The following is a 21,204-nucleotide window of genomic DNA, read 5'->3' on the forward strand; positions in this document are numbered from 1 at the left end:
TGGCTGGCTCAGAGGTGGTACTCAATAAAGGTAGGTTAAAATGGATGACTTTATTTACAGAAGTGAGGATTAACCTTGAGACAGGATGAACTAGTCTGCTGGTCTAGCCTTCATGCACCAGATGGGAGAAAGTAGCTACAGCTGTGTCTGGGTCCAGCCCTTGAGAGCCTCACTTCCAGCAGATGATGATGTTGGGGTCATTTTCCAGCCGTTCATCCAGTTCATGGTAGCTCATGCCTGAGTTGGGTGGTGGAGGAGAGGTCAGCACCCTTGGCTTGGCCACCCTGCCCTGACCCCATTCCAGCTGTCCTGCCTGCCTCTACCTGTCTTGCAGCAGATCTCATCATAGCTATGGCATCCTGTGTAAAGCCGGGCAGGGTGACTCCGCTCCTCCCGAGAGACCCGCACAGGGTACTTCTGTAGCCTCCGGATGAGGTTCTTCATAAGCCCGAACTGGATCAGCTTCCTGAGGTGTGTGGGTCAAGGGAGAGAGGAGTGATGCCCTGGCCAGACCTCCTTCCAGCCAGCCCAACCCTTTCCTGCAGTCTCCCCTATAATTATGTCTCAGTGACTGGACTAGCCTCCAAGCTCATCACCTCCAGGAAGCCTGCCTGGATTACTAGTGCCACATGATTCTGCTCCCTGGGAATGTTTCCTTTCTAACCCAAGGCCATGGAGAGACAGAGAGCGTGTATCTGCCCTCAGGCACTCCCCTCACACCCCAGGGAATCCCCTTCTGACCAACCTTTCATCAACGCGCTGCAGCTGCTGAGGGTGGCGGCCAATGAGGTCTCTCACAGTAGTGCCAGGGCTCAGGCTGCAGTACAGCTGGAACACGTCCCGAAGACTGGCCCTCTTGTGCCCTGTGGATGCCAGTGGTCAGCTCTCCAGGTGGCCCTGCCCTCCCCGAGATGGCCTCCCCCAGAGCCCACCACTACCTTGTTTTGTCACATAGGACAGACACGCCTCCTGCAGGGACTTGTCATCTACCAGGTCCTGGACCTTGGGTGTCGGGCAGTACACGTTGGAGTACTAGAGGGCAGCAGGAGGCACAGGGGCCTGAGCGAGGGGCTTGGAAGTCTGACATAGCCCCAGTCTGGCCCAGTCACATGATCCACTCTCCACATAACCAGGCCCCAGACTCACCTACCTGGAGGATGGACACCAGTGTCACAACACCATAGTACCTGGGGGAGATAGCTGTGCTTAGCCTCTGAGGGCCATGCCTTCCCAGCCTGGGCTCTTCCCTGGCTGGCGACCCTGCCATGGGTGTGACTGCTGCCCCACTCACAGCAGGTTCTGGATGGCGATGCGCACGAGGTTGAGCTCCACGTCTGCCTCAGCTGAGATCTTCTGGACGTGGCGGAAACCATCAATGTAGGGCAAGATCTGGGCAGGACAGGGCTGGGTCAGTGGGGGTGGGATGAGGCCAGGGCTGTGGCCAGCCCTAGGTGATGATACCCTGGGAGGCCTAGCACACCTGCTGTGTGGTGAGGTCCCACTGTGAGTTGAAGAAATCCTCCTTGTCCTTGGTAAAGACGGGCACATCATATTCCTGGGCCACAGGAGGGTCAGGCCGCTGTTCAATCACCTTCAAGTGGATAGTGTTAGACTCATCTGCAGGGGGCACCACACATATTCTTGGTGCCACTTCTTCCAAGAGACCTTCAATTACCATTTAGTCCTCCCAGCAACCCTTGAGGCAGGCAGGTGGCTCTGGGTAGGGCCAATCTTCCCCTTTTATGGAGCGAGAGACTGAGGTCCAGAGAAGGGAAGGAACATGCAAGGAACAAGGAGCAGAGCTAGAGAGCTCTGCTGGCCTCTCCTGCCCCATCCCCAACCCCATCATGCACTAGACTGTGGACACATCAGCTCAGCTCATGGCTATTTCCTGGTCATGAATTTGCTATTGAGATTTTCTTGGCTGGGTTTACCTTCCCCTGTCACTTTCCCATCCCTCCTCTACCCTTCTGTTGTCCTTGCAGAAGTTGGTCCATACCGATGGGTAGAGTGCACCGCCCTGAGGCATTTAGCTCCTCCAGCAAGATGGTCATGATGGGCACCAACTTCTGCTTGCTCTCCTCCGTGGACACAAAGCTGCTTTCTAGCTGGATGGAGCATGGACAGCATGGTGGGTACACCCTGTGAACCCTGGTTGGCATCCTGCCCTGGCAGATTCCTAGGTCTGGAGGGCTTTGGAGACATGTGTTCCCCAACTCTGCCTGCCCTTCCACCCAAGCCCAGTGTGGCAGACCTCCAGGGTGGTCAGGTAGCCAGCCAGCTTTTTGACGATGGGCTCGAGGGCACAGGTCTTGGCCTGGGCATCGCACACGAAGCCCAGGTTGAAGAGCAGGGCATTGCGGCTGTACTTCTTGTGCTCGATGCACACAGGGCAGCCGATCAGTTTCTTCTCCATAGCTGTGCTGGACAGGGGGAAAGGTGGGAACAAAGTCAGGCTCCTCCCACTCACAAGCCTGTCCACTCCTCCACAGAACTCCCCCAGCTAGGGCCTCACACAGTGATGAGCTTGTTCTGCAGCTCTGGCTTGGTGATGATGTACACTTGGACGGTGTCAAACAGCTCCCGGGAGATGAAGTCCTCGGGAACCTGGGGAAGTGGGTGGTAACAGGCTCCTTAGTAGACCTTGAGACTAGGCAAAGTAAATAGTAAAATTCCAAGGCCTAAGCCCTCTTCTCCAATGTTTCTCCTCTCTCCCATTTACCCAGGACTACTAATCTTTTGTGTTTCCAAACATATGCTATGTTCTCACTTGCCTCCTGGCTTTTGCATATGCTGTTCCTTCTACCTGGCACACTCTCTGCCCCGTCACCTAAATTCCTGTGCATCCAGGGATAGTAATGGATCACCTACCCCCACCTCTCGAGGGACGTGGCACCTTCTCTGGATCCCCACAGCCCGATTTTCCATAATCACTGCTTTTGTGATGTTTGTCTGCCCCACCACACTGGAGCCTGAGACTTGGGGTCTGAGTATCCTCTCGGTTTACGATTATCCGCTAATGAAGGAGTGGCGGGACTGCGTGCTGCACAAGGACGGGGATCCACCGCTTCCAGGCAGCGGGCTGAGCTCACGAAAGCGTCCCCCAATTTCCCGCCCCCCACCCTCAGCCCCGCGAGCCCGGATGGCACCTGATAGGTGATCTTGGGTCCCAGTGTGGGATGAAACTCGCTGAAGAATATGCATTCGATGCGGCAGCCGCTGCCCATGGCACTAGCGAGACCTGGGACCGTGGCTCCAGGAGCCGGGATCACCGGCAACACCTTTCAAAAAAAAAACTCGGAGGCCTCGGCTGTCGGGTCAAGCACGCCTGCGCACTCACACATCCGTGAAGCCGTCCGACCGACGACGCCTGCGCAGCGCGACGCGGAGGTGTGGCTGCGGAGGGGGCTCGTCCCAGGAAATCCCCGCTGGGTAGGCTTCGCACCCGGAAGTGAAGCGGCTCCGCGGCGGAACCGGCGGTGCGCGCGGCAGTGTCCCAAGTATCCCGCTTTCTCAGGAGGAAACCGCCTCGTCGGGTCGGCGCTGCGGGTGAGGCAGGCGAATCCCTAGCGATCAGGGGCAGCGTGCCTGCCGCACGTGAGAAGGCTGCGCGCGAAGGGATTCAGGGTGCAAGTTGGTCGCAGCTGGGAACTACAATTCCCGTAGTGCTTCATGCCGTTCCAGAGGCTCTCTCGCCTGGCGACGACGTGATGCACGCTGGGATTTGTAGTCTATTACACAGCTTTGCGCATCTCACCTGGAAGGTGGGCAGGTGATCAGTGCCAGTTCAGAAGCAGGTGCATGCTGACAGGCTGCCGGTTCTCTACTATTTCTGGTGCATGCTTTGATATTGTCCCTTCCTACCTTAAAATCTTGGAAGAGAGTGTCATTCCTGACCTGCAACTCTTGCTCCAGTGAGAAGAGTGGACAGTGGGCATTGCAGATCCTTGCTGACTCTACTATGTTTTCAGGCTACAGCCACTGGCCTGGCTGACCATGGCCCTTTCTGTGGAGACTGAGTCGCACATCTACAGAGCCCTGCGCACTGCCTCTGGGGCTGCTGCCCACCTTGTGGCCCTTGGTTTCACCATCTTTGTGGCTGTGCTTGCTAGGCCTGGCTCCAGTAAGTATAATTAATAGTTAACTTCTGGGGAGGAAATTGCCAGTTTTACCTGGGGAGTAGGGGCAATAGGAAGTCTTGGGGCTGACTCCTGAGAAAGATCTGGCTGAGGGACATGCTATGCTGGAAGGATGAGTGGGGTGGAGTAGAGGAATGTGGGGGGTCTGCCAGCTTGGTCAGGCCCCACATACCTGGCTTCTCTTTCCTCATCTTGGTGCTCCACTTGGTGAGAAGGGGGCTTGCATTTTGGCAGCATTTCCTTGGGCGATGGACTACTCATATTCCTCAGCCCACAGGTAGTGATGTGGCTGGGTTCTCCTTCCTCAGCTTCATAAGTCCTCTTCTCATTCCAGGTCTGTTCTCCTGGCACCCTGTGCTTATGTCTCTGGCTGTAAGTAGTAGGCCTGGCCAGCTCTTAGGGGCGGGAAGGAGCATAGGTATGGGTGGTGGGCCTTGCAGCCTCTGTATCCTTATGGTCACTTAATATCTGTTTGAAGGGATGGGATGTGGGATTGGAGGAGTTGGATGCTCCAACTCCTGCCCATGATCTATATCCTAGACTTGAACTAGAGTACTGAATGCCCAGGGCAAATGGGTAGGGTTTGTCTCAGCACAAATGAGTCCTCGCCCACCTTCAGGCAGGAAGCTTAGAAAACATATTTCGTTGTAACTTTGTCCCTTTTTGACTTATAGTGATGCATCTAATTTTCCTTGACACAGTGCACCCGCTTGGCCAGCTCTACCAGGAAATTGTATCCAGCCCCATTTGGGAAACAAAGCTTGTGAATCATTTATAAGTGTCACATCTCAAACCTTGTGTTTTCTGGGTAACAGCAGAGATGACATTTCAGAACAGCCCCTAGGAAGAAGTTTGGAGGGGTACCTCTTGCTGGTTACTCGGGGGAGGTGTTCTGTCCCAGATGGAGGTCTCAATGTCACCCCCGATAAATGGATACTTTTGTCAGTGGGGAGAGAATGGAGGGAATCAGCCCAGACTGATGGCAGCTTAGGTTATCTAAATCCCTCTTCCCTTCTGCTGGGCAGGACTCTCACTTAGTGTCTCATTCCTGTCTCCCCAGTTCTCTTTCCTGATGACCGAGGCACTGCTGGTGTTCTCTCCTGAGAGTTCTCTGCTGCGCTCCCTCTCGCGGAAAGGCCGAGCACGCTGCCACTGGGTGCTGCAGCTGCTGGCCCTTCTGTGTGCACTGCTGGGCCTGGGCCTTGTCATCCTCCACAAGGAACAGCTTGGCAAAGGCCACCTGGCCACATGGCATGGGCGGGCAGGGCTGCTAGCTGTGCTGTGGGCAGGGCTGCAGTGCTCAGGTGGGGTGGGGCTGCTCTACCCCAAACTGCTGCCCCGATGGCCCCTGGCCAAGCTCAAGCTGTACCATGCCACTTCTGGGCTAGTGGGCTACCTTCTGGGTAGTGCCAGCCTCTTGTTGGGCATGTGCTCACTCTGGTTCACTGCCACTGTCACTGGCGGGGTCTGGTACCTGGCTGTGCTATGCCCCGTTATTACCAGCTTGGTCATCATGAACCAGGTAAGCAATGCTTACTTGTACCGCAAGAGGATTCAGCCGTGAGCTCTCCTCCGCCTAGAAGCCTGGGTTCGCCTGCCAGTGTAGGAGCTGGGGCTGGGACCACCTGGACTTTCGCAGCTGACTCGGTCACAGGGACACCTCAGGCACTGGGGCTCTGGTAGGAGTCCTGTGTGCGACATCTGTGCTTGCCTCTCACACTGGAGTGCCTCCTGTCTCCTCTCTCGACCGTCCCAGAGGCGCTATGGATCATGTGTCTGGAGGAAGCTGGGTGTCAAGACTGCCTCCCCGGCAACTCAACTCATACTTGTACTGGTATGTCCAGAAATTACAGGAGGAAAAAAAGTGAAATAAAAAAGTGACTGAAAAGACTGGATGCGAGGAATAGCCCAGAGTTGGGGATAGTTCTTGCTGATGCCATCAGCATGAAAAAAGGGCAGTGCGGCAAGACCGGGACCCCATCCCTGGCTGCTCGCCGAGAGGCTGAAGCTCTCCCAGCACACGAGCCCCCAGGATCTGGCTGCTGAGTGTCCCATGCCACTCAGCGCCCTCGCAGGCCCTAAGGCTGCGGTCGTGGGTGGTACCACTGTGTCCTTTGGTCTTCCAGCTGCCCACTGTGCTGCAGTCTCAGACCGTGGTGGTTACATCTGGACCATGGCAGGGTGGCAGCTGGAGATGGGCTGGCTCTGTAAGTGTCAGCATTGAGCCATGGAGGTGAGCCATGGAGGTGAGCCACGGAGGTGAGCCATGGATGAGAACGATTCTCGTGACAGGCCCTCAACTGCCAGATCCCCTGGGCAGGGAGAGAAAGCGAGGTGACAGCTCTGGGACGCCTGCTTGACAGTGGGCAAGTGGCGACGGGGAGGGAGAGTGAGGGCAATGGCTGCTTTCCAACAGGAGTTGCTGGGGGCACTGAGTCCTTGAACCTGAAGTCGCTAACTCTGCAGTTGAGCGTGACGGGGGGAGGGGCTGCACAAGGTGATCTGACAGAACCCAGGAGTCATACCTCAAAGAACTGCTTTATTGATACTGTGTGGCTGGGCTCGGCTGCCCACTCCAGTGGTCCTGTAGAAAATACCTGGGGGCTGTGGCTGTTCTGGCCTAGAAGCAGCCGTGACCACAGCAGAGGGAACCAGAAATCTTGACATGAACACAGTCCTTCTGGTCGCGGGTGGGGATGTGCAGCCCTGTGCTGGCTCCTGCACTGGCTGGACCCCCAGGATGTTTTTGGCAAGTCCTCGTGCCTTGACTCAAGGCTCTCGGCAACCAGTACAGGTGTGAAGGCTGGCCCAGGGGCTGGCACCAGTGTCCCTGCAGTCTCTTGCTCAGGGCTGCCTGCTGAGCCTCAGTCTTACCTCAGATGACCCGGGCTGGCTGATGCTTCGGAGGCCCCATGCCTGACATTAGTGGTTGTCTGGAACTGGAACCAGGTAGCAAAAGTCCTGGGTAGTGTTGGCGAGAAATAGCAGAAGGCCGTGAAAACCCCTAGCAGGCCACCTTCCCTCTCAGAGCAGTCAGTGCCCTAGAGTAGCTGAGAGGGTGTCAAGGAGGGCTGGGGAGAGGAGGTGCTAAACTCAAGGTGGTCTGCAGTTACAGCTTCGGGGAAGCTGCCTCGAAGGTAATCAGGCTGGATTCTGGGGCCGCCCCCTTCCCTGGGAGTGTGGGGGCCTTGTCTGAGGGCAGGGGGCTGTCCACCTTAGCCCCAGCCTCTTCATCGTCGTCCATGCTTGGCCAGACGGACTGGTCCTCCACTCTCTTCAGTCGCTCATTGAGGGCCTTCAGGGCCAGTTGCCTGGGGCCAGAGGAAAGATGACAGACAGGTCACTCTGGGTTTGGACTTGGCTCATCCCTGGACTCTGCCCTCATGAAGCTGCCACCCCTTACCACTCGGATCCCTTTCTCAGAACCCTTCAGAATCCTATGTGTTCCCCTTCTCGTGCAGGGTCCACTCTGCCATCAGAATGAGGATCCCAAGGCCGTAGAGCCTTCGCTCTGTAGCTGGGGCCCCTCCAGGCTGAGAAGGCCAGCTGGGTGTCTGCCAGAATGCCCACCAGGCCAGCCCCAGGAATGGTGCTGAGGGTGGTGCATAAGGGTGGCAGAGCTGGTGCCCCAGGGTAGATGGATAGAAGGCCAAATCCCTGGATATGGGAGTTTCTGCCTGGGCACTGGCATCCCTGGAGAAGGTAATTACTACTCCCTGCTCCTTACTGGGAGTGTTCCGAGCCTCCTGGCAAGGGTGTGTGGGGAAGGCTGGGACTCAAGCACCTGCCTGGCTCTTAGCCTGGGAAGCAGGGTCAACGTGGGTCAGCCCACTCCTAACTGATTCTAATATTCTCCTTCCCAGAAGAATCCCCAAAGCCACCAGGACTGTGTTATGGTAGGGGCACACTGAGTCCTTGTAGCAAGAGAGGAGAGACAAACAGCCTACATGGGTAGGGCGCTGGTTCTCTGGGCAGAGCCCCAGAGATCCCATTCTGCAGGAGGTGGGAAAGTTCACTAGAAGGTGTACATGTGCACCTGGTACCACAGTGGACCCCTGATGCCTCCACCTCTCTGTGCGGCCTGCGTGGGAGACGGCCCGTTAGCCTTCCAAATTCCAGCAGAGAAGCGAGATCTCTACCATGCCAGGGGACATGGTGGGGAGGCGACAATGACATGCGCACAGAAAATCGCAGCATACTTCCACTGTGCTCCGGCCTGGCACATGGCAAGCTGGCACAGACAGGCTAATCCTCCTCTGCTGCTACCCAGGCTCCCATCCTGGAGAGTGCCTGTCAATTCTGTCAAAGGCCTGCCAAGGCAGAGTGGCTTGCTAGTCATTTCCTCACAACTGTCAAAGATAAGCAACCCCGGGTCCCACTACTAGTAGCCCCTCTGGGAGCGGCATGCAGCCAGAAGTCAAAGTGATTGGTGGAGGAACCCCCATCCATGAGTAAGCTCACAACCACCAGGCTGTGCCATGTGCTGACGCCCCGCAATCTGTATCCACAAGGCTATTCTCTTGGGCCTGAGCAAAGCTGTTTTGAATGGCCCACCAAACCTAACAATCCGAGACTCTTCACTGGAGGAGGGGCTGCCACTGGGGCCTGACCCCACCTGAATGGCTCTGAGGACAGTAGTTTCTACCAGGCCCAGACGTTCTGGCTCCATCTCCTCCGCTGGATGAGGTTGAGACAGACCTTCGCCTTCAGGATCCGTCAGCCACAGGGGTGCAAACTATAGTGCCCTAATTATGCTCTATAGTACCTGCCACTTTGGACCGGAGTGATCTGTGGCGCTTCCCCGGCTGGAAACTCCTTCAAGAAAAGGATGCGTCCCTCAGCTCCACAGCCCCAGTGGACAGGAAGCGCGGCGCTAGCTCTTCAGCTGAATTCATAAAGTTGCCAAGAACCCATTCCACAGGTGGGCAAAAATAGAAGCCTGCGACAGATGCAGCAAGTCGGAACCGAGCCTGCTCCACATATCAAGTAATTGCCTCAAAAAACCCCAAGAATAATGGTGCAAACAGAGCTGTGACCACCCTGGTGGGGCAACAGACCAGGGGGGTAGAAAGAGCTGGAAAAGGATCTGCCCCGGCCAGGGGGCCCTGAGTGAATAACTGAGCTAAGGCCTCTGATGGTGCAAATGGCTAGGTTTACAGATAATGAAAGGGCTGTCTCTATTCCCTGGGGTCACGTGGCCTGTCCCCTGGGTTTGGTAACATGCCTGCAGGAGGGCGGGGTAAGTCTAGTAATGAATGGCCCAAGCTTCCCTCTTAATAAGAAGCACAATATCCAGGAAGAGGACATGGTTCAGCAACTGAAAACTGGGGTGGCCCAGGCTGCCTCTTAAGGATCCCAGGTCTCCTTCTCTGTTCCTCCTCCTCAAGGACCAGCAGGTTGTTTCTGGCTCCCACAGAACCAGTGTCTAGGATTCCAAGGTTCTGAAACACGAGCAGGGTTATGTGTACCTGGCTCACCAAAGGAAACTGCACATTTCTTGAGACTTGTTAAGTGGCCTGAGTGGTGAGAAAAGCAACATTCCCTAATGTTGGAAAGCATCTACTGGAACCCAGACACCTAAATGCTGAGTTCCTCAAGGCCACAAACCGGATATGATCTCTTTCTGAATCTGCCCCAACACCTGACCCTTGGCTGCCAGCCTATATACAACAAGTACCTTGATGGATGGAATGTGACTTAATAAATACACTCCTAGCTCGACAACGTTTCAGAAGATTCCACAGTACCTTCTCCGCTCCGCGTCTTGAGGGTCTGTGCCCGGGAGGCTGATGGTGATGGAGGATGGGGCCCCCACATCATAGCGCTTCACTGTCTTCTGGCATATCTTAACCTTCACCAGGAGGCTGTGCACCAAGTTCGCCAACAGCCCCACCACAGGCTGCAGGATCTCAGGGAAGAAGGTGGCGAATGCAAAGTGGTCGGCCATGTCCCCTCGGCCTCGGCTATGGCGCTGATAGAAGCGAAGATACACCCAACTGGAAAGCAGCCCAAAGCCATAGGAGGCCAGCGCTGGGCTCTGGAGCAGCGTGGCCAGCCGCAGGAGCAGCAGCAGCCCCAACAGCAGCATGGGTACCACGCTGATGCGCACCTGGGGTACGCGCAGGACCACACAGTCCCCCATGGTTTGCTTGAGTGCCACCAGAACACCCCCTAGAAAGCCCAGGGCGCCGTGGATGCGGATAGTGAAAAGGTAGACCAAGTTGAAAGAAGCCATGTAGGTGAGGAGGTAGGCAAAGGCCCCCAGCAGCCCCACGGACACGTTCACAACTGAGAAGAAGATGAGCAGCTCCAAGGCCCCCCAAAGGGGCTCCAGCAGACGTCCAGCTACCACCACTGTGGCCAGGCTGATGGCCACGTCCCACACATGCTGTTCCATCAGCCCATGCGTAGCCAAGGTCCAGATCCAGAAGTTGGGTGGAAAGAGATAGCCTGGGGTAACCGCCAGGCAGCCCGTGTCCACGGCGAAGGACAGCAGGTAGAGGAAGAGTACCGCCGCGCACAGGGCCTTCACCACCACGCTGGCGCTGGCGAGGATGGCCCCCAAGTGCTGGCGGGCACCAGGTAGGGCGCGCTGCATCTTCTCGGCGGGCGTCGGCCTGAGGGAAGGCTCTAGTGGGCTGGGGGCCTCCCCGGGGCCTCGTAACAGTCCGGCCCCGACGGGAGGCCCAGGCCTGGCCTAATCACTGGCCAATGGCCCCGGTGAAGCGTCCACTTCTGGTTGGGTCGGCTCTGGTCCCAAAGCGCCGAGCCGGGCCTGGTTGGAGGCCGGGGCCTAGGGCCCTCGCCGGGGACCTGAGGGAAGGCCCTGGAAGGCTTCCGCACGACTGACCGCCCGCCCTGTGGGCCCCGCGCCAGGCCACCTGGGCTGGCGTCAATCTCAGGGCTGGGCCTACTCCATCCACTCCGGAGTCCTACGGTCCCTGCAGGACTGGAATCTAGTTCTGGGCCGAAATCAAATCTAGTCGGCCCCGGCTCGGCCTCAGTCTCAGCTTCGATCGTACCTCCACCCTTATCAAGGGCCGACAAACAGAAGCTCTGCGCTTGCGCACCGCGGGCGGCAGCGGGATGCCCTCTCAGCGAAGGTCTTCCGGCTCCGCGGCAGGCTGGGACAGCGAGTCCTTGGCGGAAACTGGGGACGAGCGGAAGTCAGGGTTCTGGGTAGAACTACAATTCCCAGGAGGCTGTGCGCTCAGGCCGTTCTTGCAGGCGGTGAGAGGAGGATGTGCTGGGAGTTGTAGTTCTCAGGGATGGTCGCACAGGTTCTCGGGAGGTGGGAGTGGGTGAGGGAGCATCGCTAACCTTGGGAAAGCGGTGGGTACCGGCGGCACGACAACAGCAATTCACACGCTTGCTGAATTTTCAGGAAGGAGTGGCTCTCTGTACATGTATATCTGAATGAGTGTGTCATTGTGGACAGGAGTGTAGATAAAAACACTGGCACATGCTGATTTACGTTGTGTTGTAAGTATGGGGTGTGACCCAGGTCGGAATTCTTGCTCTGCCATTTGGTGGCTGTGTGACATTGGCCAGATTCCTGAACTTTGTTGAAACTCAGTTTCATGGTCTATAAAATGGAGATGATGACAGGATCTACCGTGAGGGTCTATGGAGAATGCGGTATAAAATGCCAATTCAGCCTGGGTGCTCAGTGAGGTGTGCTGCCCACGCTGTCCTTGTTACGAGTAATCGAGCCGCGATTCAAACTCAGGTCTTCTGCCCTCAAAGAGGCGAGGCTTGGCAGCTCTCAGTGACTCTTCTCCCCACCACAAACTTCTGGTTGCTGGCTCAGAGCAAAAGGGGTCTCCCCACAAACTTGGACAAGACTGGCCCTGGGTCCCTGCTTCACTGCAGCGGTGGCTTCTGGCAGGTTTTGTCCTGTGCAAACCGATTTTTTTTGTGTCTTGAGTTACTTTTTAAAAATTAACTATAAAATAGTTATATAACAAAGTACATTTATAAAGTGCAGAATCTCTTCCTTTCAGCCACCGATCTGCGAATGTGTGTGTAGCCTTCCAGATTACAGAGGGTGTTGACACCCTTTATCTTTGTCTGGGATGTGGGTTACCACACTACATGCCACCCCAGGATAGGGCTGCCAGATTTAGCAAATCAAAATAGAGGGTGCTGAAATTTGAATTTTGGATAAACAATGAATAATTTTTTAGTATAAGCATGTCTCCCATTTTTTTAGTATAGTTATGTCCCATGAAATATTGGAAACATACTAAAAACTATTCATTGTTTATGTGAAATTCAAATTTGATTGGATGTTCTGTATTTTATCTGGCAGCCTTACCCCAGGACCTCTGGGACATTGTCAGAGCATGGTGGCTGTCTCAGGGGTTGCTAGTTAGGTGTTGCTCAGTGGCCAGCCTCTGCAGAAGAGTGAGGAAATGTGTCTTCTCTAAGGCCTGGAATTCTCTCCTCCATTTTTTTTTTTTTTTTTAACCATCTAGGATACCCCCTCCCCGCCCCTGCTCCAGCCCCGGGCCACCTCCTCTCTGAAACCTTTGCTGATTTCTTGCTCTTCTCATCCAGGGAAATATGATTTATCCTCTTTCACTTTGCTCATCTGCAGTATGGGGATAAACTAGTACCCAACTCTAAAGTTGTGGTGAGGACTCAGCTGGCTGTCACTGGGTAAGTGCTGAGCATTGTAAGAGAGTGTGTCAGCAGCACTGGAAAACCTCTGCATTGGTGGGTATGTATTTTTCCTTGAAAAGAACTCAGTCGCACAGACTAGGGGTGACTATTAAGATTTGGGATTAAAATGAACAAGGGTGTAGGGCCGGCCGGAGGGAGGCCTGAGAGGAGTTGCAGAAAATGACCCAGAGTTGGGTTCCAGTGTGAGCAGCAGTGGCCACAGAGCACAGGGCCTTGAGGCTCCCCTGGGCAGTCTTGCTTTTAGGTGGACCAGATCCTGGCTCCTCCAGACAGTAGCACTGGGCCTTCAGATGCCAGGTTCTGGACTCAGGCCTGGTATTCTCTGCTTTGGATGGAGGACCTGCCCACTAGATCCCAGTGGTCTGACCCGATGGCGGGATGCCTGCCTAAATCAGGAGGCCCTGTGCCCACCCAGGTCTTGGATTGCTATGGCCTTCACTCCCAGTTGAGTGCTAAGTGGGTCTCTTCGAGCTACCCAATCCTCACCCCAGGGCAGACACAGTGGATGGGAACCATTTGAAGTGAAAATATGAACATTATTTAATAACTGATCTTCTGTAATAAACCATTTGAAAATATTTTACAAGGAATCACACACACAGTATTTTACAAAGTTTCTTAACTTTTTTGTCGCTGTTGTTTTACCGACTTGTCTGTACAAAATAGAACAACCAAAAAAAAGGGCAGAGAAAAGGAAATGGCCCCCCAGTCCCCCACAGACCCCCTGAGCCCAAGGTGAGGGGGCCGCCAGGTCAGGTGGGCAGATGAGCAGGATCAGACCCAGCTGGGGGTTAGACAACTACCTGATGGGAATTGTTTTGTCTGTTTTTCTGTTTTTTAAACTTAAAATATATATTTATTTTTCTGTATATGTTTGATTCTTTTTATTTTTATATTCTCCATTGAGCACCTGACTACACTACAGTTACACACACGCCCCCGCAAGACACGGCTGGCATCTAGGCTGGGTGTACAGCATGGGCGCCCACCCTGGCACCAGCAGCGGGCATGGACCATACACACACTGAGAAAGCGACAAGCAACATGACATTAATTAACGGAGCCATTAATTAATGCATCACCCTCCCCCCTCCTCCCAGTCCATCTGAGCCCCATGGCCACATCCCCCTGCCCTCAATCCCCCACTGGCCCCCAGGCTGGGATGCCTTTGGGAGAAATGACCAGAATGAATGATGTGAAGAGCTGTGCCCAGGCCCAGCCTCTGTGCGTGCACAGTGTGTGTATATGTGTGTATGTGTGTGTAAGTGTGTGTTTAGCAGGGAGGAACAGTTTGACCTCCTGGGGGCGGGGAGTATGTGTGTGACAGGACGTGGGCACAGGCCTGAGTGTGTAAGGGCCAGATTAGGGGTGGGATGGCCCAGGCGGGAGCAATCAAATCACCCCTGCTAAGGCAAAGGGCGATGTCTGCTGAGGGTTCCTCTGCCGAGGGGTGCAGGCAGTGGCATGTGATCCCACTGGGGCCTGACACTAGTGAGAAATGATTACAATGAGCACCTGGGGGAGGGGGGAGGGGCATTTAGGAGACACTGGCGGCTTGGGTGGGACAGAGGGGTCTTTACCCACTGTCCCGGCATTTGGCACTGTTTAACATTCAGCTTTAGAGATGGAGGACCAGCTGGGCTGCAGGTCAGATCAGAGGCGGGTGGTGAGCAGGAGATGGAAGTGTGCACGTGCCAACCCTCCCACCAGCCCCTCGCCCTGTGTAAGGCTTTGTGAGCCCCCATCCCCCCACCTCAGGGTAGTCTGTGTGTGCGTCCTCTGGGGCATGTCTAATTTGAGTCCAGTTTCTGCCCTCAGGGCTCCACGTGTGTTTGGGGTTGTGTCTGAGCCAGTGTTACTGTCACTGTTTTGACACCTGCAGGGCTTGAGGGATGGGGAGGAGGATGTAGGCCTGAGAGGGACAGGAGCCCATTGGGGGGCTGCCCCAGGACCTCTCTCCTGCTAGGACTTAAGCTGGGCTGCACAGGCCTCAAGCCACCCATCTCAACTCCCTCCATTATTCCCAGGGGATTCAGATTGTCCTAGGAGGGGCAGAAGGGCCAGGTTAGAAGTCCAGCTGGGGCAGGGCCTAGTTCTCCCAAATAAAGGCCACCGGCCCCTGCCCCTCCCCTCCGCACCATCCTTGGTCAGCGCAGGCAGTGAGGCCTGGTATGGCACCAGTACCGTGGCTTCCCTGTTCCAGCCCTGGGGGTGGGTGAGTCCAGTGGGAAGGAGGGGTCTTGGGACATTTTGACAGTTCAGCAGCAGTTGTGACTTGGGGGCCAAAGGCCTGTGGCGCCCTCCTGTGGGAACCCACTCCAAGGCTCTCGGGCCTGGTGCAGTTCAGGTCCTTCAGTGAGGGAGGTGTGAGGACCTAAGGTGTGAAGTGTGGGGCAGGGAGCAGGGGAAAGGCAGGGAGGCCTGGAGCGGGAGGGGGCGGTGCTCAGAGGCGGCGTGAGGCCTGGGCATGGACTTGAGGCTGCGGCCGGGGAGGCAGGCCCAGCAGCAGCAGCAGCTGCAGGGAGACGAGGACGCCCAGCGACGGCGGGAAGGAGGCTCCGCGGCCGCAGTCTGAGGTATCTTCCTGCAGGAAGAGACGAGGAGCTGGTCGGCCTGGGCCGCTGGGGCAGGGGAGGGCCCCGGGCAGCGCCAGCCCTGGGGGAGGGGGACGGGTGTCAAGTCCATCGCGCCCCGCTCACCGTCGCGTTGTAGTCGAAGCAGATGTGCGGACCTCTCCGGTATCTCGGTCTCTGTACCAGTTCGCACTGCTCCGGGCCGTCCGCTGGGCATGGGTGGGGAGTCAAGGAGGCTGCGGCGGCACGGAGGGGGCGCGCAGGGCGGGAGGGGGGCGCGCGGTGGGGAGCGGCGGGGGCAGGATACAGTGAGTCTCCTTCTGCAGCAGTCGGCCAGCCTCACACTGGCTGCACAGCGGCTTCTCGGCCACCACGAAGAGAAGGTTAGTGTTGGTCAGTCTCTGCGCGTGGAACAGCCTGCGGGAGCCACAGAGGGGCGGGGCGTTGATGTTCGCCCCGCCCCTCCATCCCGTCCCCGCCCCGCGGCAGCCTAGGCCACGCCCCCGGCAACCACCCAGCAGGCCTAGCCCTGGCCACGCCCTCGGTCCCCTCCTCGGTCCAGTCCCTCAGGTCCTGCCCCATCCGGTCCCGCCCTTGCTGGCACCTGGAGCAGTTTCCGCAGTCAATGATGGCGTTGTAGGAGGCGTTCACTGACCCGAAGTAGTACTGGGTCTGTTTCATGACACAGCTGCTCTCGCGTGCCTCGGGGCTGCCTTCTGCCTCCGCGGGGTCTGCGAGGGCCCAGAGCGCTTCAGCCCCAACTCTACACCCTGGCACCATCTCAGGCCTCGGCAGTGCTCAGCCGAAGCCGTCCCCTCCCTTTGGGATCGGTCTCTGCGCAGTTGGTGGGGAGGGGCTGAGGAGGGGCCACCCAAGCCCTACCTACCTGCCTGGAACCAGCTGTGGTAGATGAGGCCATAGAGAAGCTGCTGGAACAAGGACCTGCAGGACATGGGTCACGAAGTGGGAGTGGTCAGAAGAGGCCAATACCCCGCCCCATTTCTCTTTAGCCCTTCATGCCAGGGAGCATCCTCCCTGACCCCTCTCCCTTGTAGGACTCACCAGGCCGCAGCCGAGGTCCACCAGGCCAGGTTAAGGAAGTCTGCAATGGTGGGCTACAGCAGAAAGAGGGCATGGGCTGCCATTGCTGCCCATGGACCCGGGTCACCCCCAGCTCTCTCGTCAGAGGTGGGAGGTCATCTGTAGGCAGGTCTCCCAGACCCCCCCACCTCCAGGCCAGGCATTGTTGGGGCTCACCACAAAGACACCCCGGGGCGCGGCACCCAGGTTGCCTGGGGGCTGGGGGGCACAGGCTGCCTGATAGTCGTAGGACTCCTTGCGGGTGTAGAAGGAGTTATTGTAGAGTGCCAGCATCAGGTTGGCATCCACCTCGCTGAAGAACCTGCCCACCTGGGGATGCGGGGAGGGGACCACAGTCACAGGGCTAGCAGTGCCATAGCCCCGGAAAGCTCAGTCAACCCCAGGCCCTCTCCCTCCTTCCACGCTCTTCCTGATCCTCACCTGGTCCCACTGATGGTTCTGGTTTGACAACACCAGGAATCCCCCGTCATCAATGAGGACACAGAGCAGGTCCTGGGAGGTGGGGAAGGGAGAGGAAGATGGAGAAGGGCTCGAGCCTGGACCTCCTTCCCCAGACCCTGGCAATCCAGCGGTCAAGTGGAGGGAGCACCACTTCCCCCGGTTCTGGTAAAGCTGTGAAGTCAGGGCGGGATGTTGAGACCCACAGGCCAAGGGATGGGCTAGGAGTTGCAGCTGGGACTAAGAAGTCCAGGAGTGGGGGAAGCTAGGGTTCAGGGTACACGTACCTCGTTGTTAACCTCACAGTCCATCTCACAGTGGCTGCTGGGGCCGCACTGCTGGGCAGAGAGCAAGGACCGTAAGGTGTCCACCAGTTTTTCTTCCCTCCCATTACCCTTCATCCGTCTGGGTCCCCAGGCCATTCGCGACAGCTCCTCCCTCCCCACAGGCACCAGACCCACTCTGAGTGGGAAGATTGGTGAGGGTTCCTGGGGACTCCAGAATGGCTACTGCTGGGCTTACTGCCCCCACCCCTGCCCAAATACCTTCTGAGGCTGGTCCTGGTGGGTACGGTTGCTGGCTAGCACCTTGAACTTCTCAGCCCAGGCCTCTAGGTCCAGCTTAACACCCACCACTGTGGAAGAGAGCAAGGAGCCATCAATGCTCACTTGCCCGGACAGCGCCCTGCCCACCGTCCCTTCTTGCCTCTGCCCTGGGCACTCACCTGCTGGTCTCAGCGTGCGTCCGCCCAGGCTGAGCTCCACAGCTGTGCTGACGAGGATGCCCACTGTGTCATTCTCCAGCTCCAGAGGCCTTAACAGGACTGGGGATGAGGTGGGGTGGGCAGTCAGCAGTGGGGACTGGCAGCCACACTGATCACTCCATCCTGAGCCCCGTGGATCCAGGAGCCCAAGTCAAGGCTGACCCCAGCCTAAGCACCCAGCACCCAGTGTAGTGTTCAGCACAGCCCAGTCCTCTCCTCTCATCTGCCCCAGTCTCAGCCAGCCTGGCGTTTGAGAGGGGCCTCAGAGAGCAGAGCTCAGCCCTGGCTGAGCACACGGGGAAGCCACTCACCATCCTGGTGCGGGGGCTTGAAGACGTAGCCGCGGTTATCCAGGCTGCGGCGGTAGAAGCTGGCATTGAAGGGCTCAGGGTTCTCCGTCCAGTCCTCAGCTGCCCTGGTCACCCAAGACAGGCAGAGGTTGATGGAAGGGGCGGCTGATGGGAGACAGTGGTCCCAGGCAGGGAGGGGCAGGGTGCAGGGTAGAGGGGTAGGTCACTTACTTGTTAGGGAATACGCGAGTGATGCCGCCATCGGTGGCGGCGAACACGGCCAGGAGGCTGTACCTGAGGGCAACAGGGGTGAGGTCACAGGCCTGTCTCCAGTAGGGCATGGCCAAGGCCCCTGTGCCCATCCCAGCCTCCGGCCCCCACAGGCTGGGTGGTGCCTACGTGTTAAGATCCTGGTCCCGCCACACGCGCTCCACCAACTGCTGTGTGATGCCTGTGTCCAAGATCAGGTTGTGCAGAAGGAAGTTGTTGCCTAGAACAGGAGGGCAAGGGAGGAGGGGCGTCTTCTCGCGGCTCCCTGTCCACTCCTTGCCTCCCCACAAGGCTCCCCAGTGACCTGGCGCAGGGCCTGCCTTTGGCTTGGGCCCTGCCTGTTCCCAGGATTCCTCGGGGCTGCCCCACCAGGCACTCACACTGCTTGGAGTCTGGAGTCACTTTCTCCATAAGCTCGATGAAGTTTTTCAGGAATTCAGTGTTGTTGTCTGAAGCATTCAGGTCCTTGCAATACTCTCTGGGGGTGGGGTGGGGGCAAGAAGAGTGGGCTTGGGGGGCTGGACTGGGCAGAGTGTCGAGGCTTCCCAACAAGTGTGCTTGGCCGTTTGCTGAGACGCCCAAGCCTCAGGGAGGGGCAGGTATATGCTTACAGGTCGCAGCAGCTACATGCCTGGCAGGCTCCCAGGTCTGACTAGGGGCAGAGATGATAGAATGGTCTGCTTCCTCCAGCCCGGCAGGTTTTCCATCCTGGGCATGGCCCTGCAGAGTCTCCCACCTCTCTTGTGTATCTGGACCCAGATGGAGCACCTGGGAGGCCCACCTGGCAGGCTCGCCCACCTGTCTGCTGTAGGGGTCCACGAGCACAGGGTGGGCGGAGTCCGAGCACCAGCTCAGTCAACAGAGTTTAAGACCTCATCCTGCCTTCATCCTGCGTCCTGGCGTGTGCCTTTGGGCAACTCACTCAAGTTCCCTGAGCCTGTTTTTTGTTTCTGTTTTCAGAATCATTCCACAGAGCATGTCAGGAAGTCAGTGGGAACACGTGGGTCCTCAGACTGGCTGTTCCCTCTGCCTGAAATGCTCTTGCCCCAGAGGTGGACAGGCCGAGTCCCTCACCTCGCGGGGCTCCGAGAGCACAGAGGCTGTGGGGTGCTCAGGGGTCTGCTCAGGCTCTGCTCCCCAGGAAGTCTTGGTGATGGGGCTGTCTCCCTGCCGCCAGAGACCTCCCCAATGGCCCATATGGCGGCGATTTTGTAGGATTTTTAAAAACGTGCTGCTTCCCCAGACTCTGCTAGGGCCCACAGTTTGGTGACGGTACCTGGGACTGCGTCTCAGCCCCAATTGCTCCCTGGCCCCCAGGGCCTTTGTGCTGTATTCGTGTGTGTGTGTGGAGGCCATGCCTGATACACCCAGAGTGACACTCACACGGCTGGGTTTGCGATGCAGGTCACCTGCAGTCCCCCGTGTGTACATTTATATTAGTGCGTTTCTTTATTCACTCACCCAACACACATCAATTGAGGTCTCCAGAGCTGAAGACACAGAAGTGACAAAAACAAACAGTCCCTGTCCTCAGAGAGCTCCCTCAGGGCCTTGTAGGCTGCACAGGCCTTTTCACACACTTCCACAGTCACTGATGGCACACGGCCCACTCCACATTTACACTCAGACTCTTACGAATGTCCACGATGACTCACAAATACAAACAAACATCTATGGAGAGTCACAGAGAAACTCGTGAGTGCATGCACACACGTGCACACACAGAGGTTAGGCGTGTCCAGAGCCCCCGTGTGGTCCCTGAGAGTGCCCGTGGGTCTCTGTTGGCTGCACCCACCTGCCTCATCCAAAGCCCAGGTCACAGGGGAGGGCTTTACCACCTGGGGGGCCCACCGGTCTCAGACGTGGGCCTTCGGGCACGGGGTATGCACGTGAGAATGTGTGTGTGCATGCTGCGTGCACTTGAGGGACGCACCAGGCCTGGGCCCTGACCCCTCGCGTGTCAGAGCAGCTCCTCAAAGGCCCTGTCCCCTCCCCCGCCCCGTCCTCAGTGAGCCACCGCACCTGGCCTCGACACTGCGGACAGGGGCTCTGGCTGGCTCGGTCCCCAGACCCACACAAACACTGACACAGGACACGGACAGGGTGCAGGGTGGAGGTAGGGAGGGCACCGCAAACCAGAGCAGCAGCTGCCCGTCGAGGGGCGTGCTGCGGACAGCCGACCCGGGGCAGAAAGGGCTCCTTCCAGTTGCTTGGGAGGGTGGGGAACGCCGGCAGAGGGTCCAGAGCCCTGCCGCCCCAAGCCCGGTGGGAGCCGGAGCTGCGGGCAGCTGGCCCCTGCTGCCTGGTTGGGCTGCATGGCCCGTGTATGCACGTGGCTGCACATACGGGGCCATGCGTGGGGAGGGGGCGACGTTGCACGGGACACAGACACACAGAGCTCCAGGCGGCAGTGCAGGAGGTGGGCCGGGGCAGTCGGGGTGGGGGAGGACGCCTCAGCAAGGCCACACGCAAGCTACCTGGGCGCAATGAAAACATGTCCTTCAGACTCAAAGCTGCTGGGGAGCAGGAACTCAAAATCTGCAACAGAAACGGGGGGTTATCCGGCGGGGGCTGGGGAGGCGGGAGGCCAGGAGGCTTAGAGCTGAAGGGGTCGGAGGGACAGGGAAGGGGGCGGCTTGAGGGTGGGGGAGACACCAGCAAATAGGGAGCCCGCCAATTCCACGTTCAAGTTCGAGCCAAAGAGAAGGGGGTGGGTGGGGAGGGGTGGAGGGCCTGCGGAGACCACAGCATCGCAGGAGGAGGGCAGTTATAGCCAATATGTTGCCCGGGCCTGGTCCTCTGTCGGCAGTGAGTCCCTTGGCGTGGCTGTATATGCTTCCATACGGCTGTATAGCACATATACACGGACACACACACACACATATATATACACACACTGCTATATATATGCATGGTCTGGGGGAGGCGCCAGTCTTGCTCTTATC

General features: G+C 57.5%; 4 protein-coding genes across 5 annotated transcripts in view; 1 reads left to right on the plus strand and 3 right to left on the minus strand.

Moving 5' to 3' along the window:
* Positions 1 to 31: 31 nt before the first annotated feature.
* NPRL2 (NPR2 like, GATOR1 complex subunit) lies at positions 32 to 3,270 on the minus strand. The gene is made up of 11 exons (XM_016150015.2): positions 3,150 to 3,270; positions 2,516 to 2,607; positions 2,255 to 2,423; positions 2,000 to 2,108; positions 1,481 to 1,617; positions 1,292 to 1,389; positions 1,151 to 1,187; positions 939 to 1,032; positions 746 to 863; positions 324 to 466; positions 32 to 237 (listed from the first exon to the last, which is right to left on the minus strand). The coding sequence occupies exons 1-11, from the start codon at positions 3,225 to 3,227 to the stop codon at positions 170 to 172; spliced, it is 1,143 nt and encodes a 380-aa protein (XP_016005501.1). The 5' UTR covers positions 3,228 to 3,270; the 3' UTR covers positions 32 to 169.
* On the plus strand, positions 2,601 to 6,045 carry LOC107513390 (cytochrome b561 domain-containing protein 2). The gene is given in 7 exon segments (XM_016150018.2): positions 2,601 to 3,338; positions 3,341 to 3,421; positions 3,424 to 3,474; positions 3,476 to 3,549; positions 3,972 to 4,123; positions 4,474 to 4,511; positions 5,200 to 6,045. Coding segments are annotated over 7 exon segments (1,059 nt in total). The 5' UTR covers positions 2,601 to 3,179; the 3' UTR covers positions 5,704 to 6,045.
* Positions 6,046 to 6,658: 613 nt separating this feature from the next.
* On the minus strand, positions 6,659 to 11,221 carry TMEM115 (transmembrane protein 115). 2 transcript variants are annotated; one of them, XM_016150016.2, is made up of 2 exons: positions 9,887 to 11,211; positions 6,659 to 7,450 (listed from the first exon to the last, which is right to left on the minus strand). In XM_016150016.2, exons 1-2 carry the CDS (start codon positions 10,735 to 10,737, stop codon positions 7,249 to 7,251), a joined length of 1,053 nt encoding a protein of 350 aa, XP_016005502.1. In that variant the 5' UTR covers positions 10,738 to 11,211; the 3' UTR covers positions 6,659 to 7,248. The 2 variants fall into 2 exon arrangements, 1 of the variants encoding a protein (XP_016005502.1); XR_004950557.1 differs by having other exon boundaries at positions 7,326 to 7,450; positions 9,817 to 11,221.
* Positions 11,222 to 13,969: 2,748 nt separating this feature from the next.
* CACNA2D2 (calcium voltage-gated channel auxiliary subunit alpha2delta 2) overlaps positions 13,970 to 21,204 on the minus strand; it is a 128,887-nt gene continuing 121,652 nt past the window's right edge. The window contains exons 23-38 of the mRNA XM_016149799.2: positions 20,737 to 20,797; positions 18,640 to 18,737; positions 18,389 to 18,479; positions 18,221 to 18,283; positions 18,011 to 18,114; positions 17,661 to 17,759; positions 17,482 to 17,570; positions 17,224 to 17,271; positions 16,919 to 16,990; positions 16,655 to 16,807; positions 16,460 to 16,512; positions 16,284 to 16,339; positions 16,002 to 16,128; positions 15,705 to 15,814; positions 15,524 to 15,606; positions 13,970 to 15,408 (exon numbers count right to left, since the gene is read on the minus strand). Coding sequence (XP_016005285.2) covers positions 15,268 to 15,408; positions 15,524 to 15,606; positions 15,705 to 15,814; positions 16,002 to 16,128; positions 16,284 to 16,339; positions 16,460 to 16,512; positions 16,655 to 16,807; positions 16,919 to 16,990; positions 17,224 to 17,271; positions 17,482 to 17,570; positions 17,661 to 17,759; positions 18,011 to 18,114; positions 18,221 to 18,283; positions 18,389 to 18,479; positions 18,640 to 18,737; positions 20,737 to 20,797 — 1,448 coding nt within the window. The 3' untranslated portion in view covers positions 13,970 to 15,267. The remainder of the gene's footprint in view (positions 15,409 to 15,523; positions 15,607 to 15,704; positions 15,815 to 16,001; positions 16,129 to 16,283; positions 16,340 to 16,459; positions 16,513 to 16,654; positions 16,808 to 16,918; positions 16,991 to 17,223; positions 17,272 to 17,481; positions 17,571 to 17,660; positions 17,760 to 18,010; positions 18,115 to 18,220; positions 18,284 to 18,388; positions 18,480 to 18,639; positions 18,738 to 20,736; positions 20,798 to 21,204) is intronic.

The sequence above is a fragment of the Rousettus aegyptiacus genome, unplaced genomic scaffold (assembly GCF_014176215.1).
Source record: "Rousettus aegyptiacus isolate mRouAeg1 unplaced genomic scaffold, mRouAeg1.p scaffold_m13_p_4, whole genome shotgun sequence".
Classification (NCBI taxonomy): Eukaryota; Metazoa; Chordata; class Mammalia; order Chiroptera; family Pteropodidae; genus Rousettus; species Rousettus aegyptiacus.

What these genes read in the sequence shown, in the direction of transcription:
- NPRL2 (XM_016150015.2), bottom strand. Translation starts at nt 3,227, where the DNA reads ATGGGCAGCGGCTGCCGCATCGAATGCATATTCTTCAGCGAGTTTCAT. An exon ending in CAGAACAAGCTCATCACTGT is followed by an intron (nt 2,424 to 2,515) that starts GTGAGGCCCTAG and finishes CCCCCTGTCCAG; the next exon opens with CACAGCTATGGAGAAGAAAC. An exon ending in ATCGCCATCCAGAACCTGCT is followed by an intron (nt 1,188 to 1,291) that starts GTGAGTGGGGCA and finishes TATCTCCCCCAG; the next exon opens with GTACTATGGTGTTGTGACAC.
- TMEM115 (XM_016150016.2), bottom strand. Translation starts at nt 10,737, where the DNA reads ATGCAGCGCGCCCTACCTGGTGCCCGCCAGCACTTGGGGGCCATCCTC. An exon ending in CAAGACGCGGAGCGGAGAAG is followed by an intron (nt 7,451 to 9,886) that starts GTACTGTGGAAT and finishes CTCTGGCCCCAG; the next exon opens with GCAACTGGCCCTGAAGGCCC.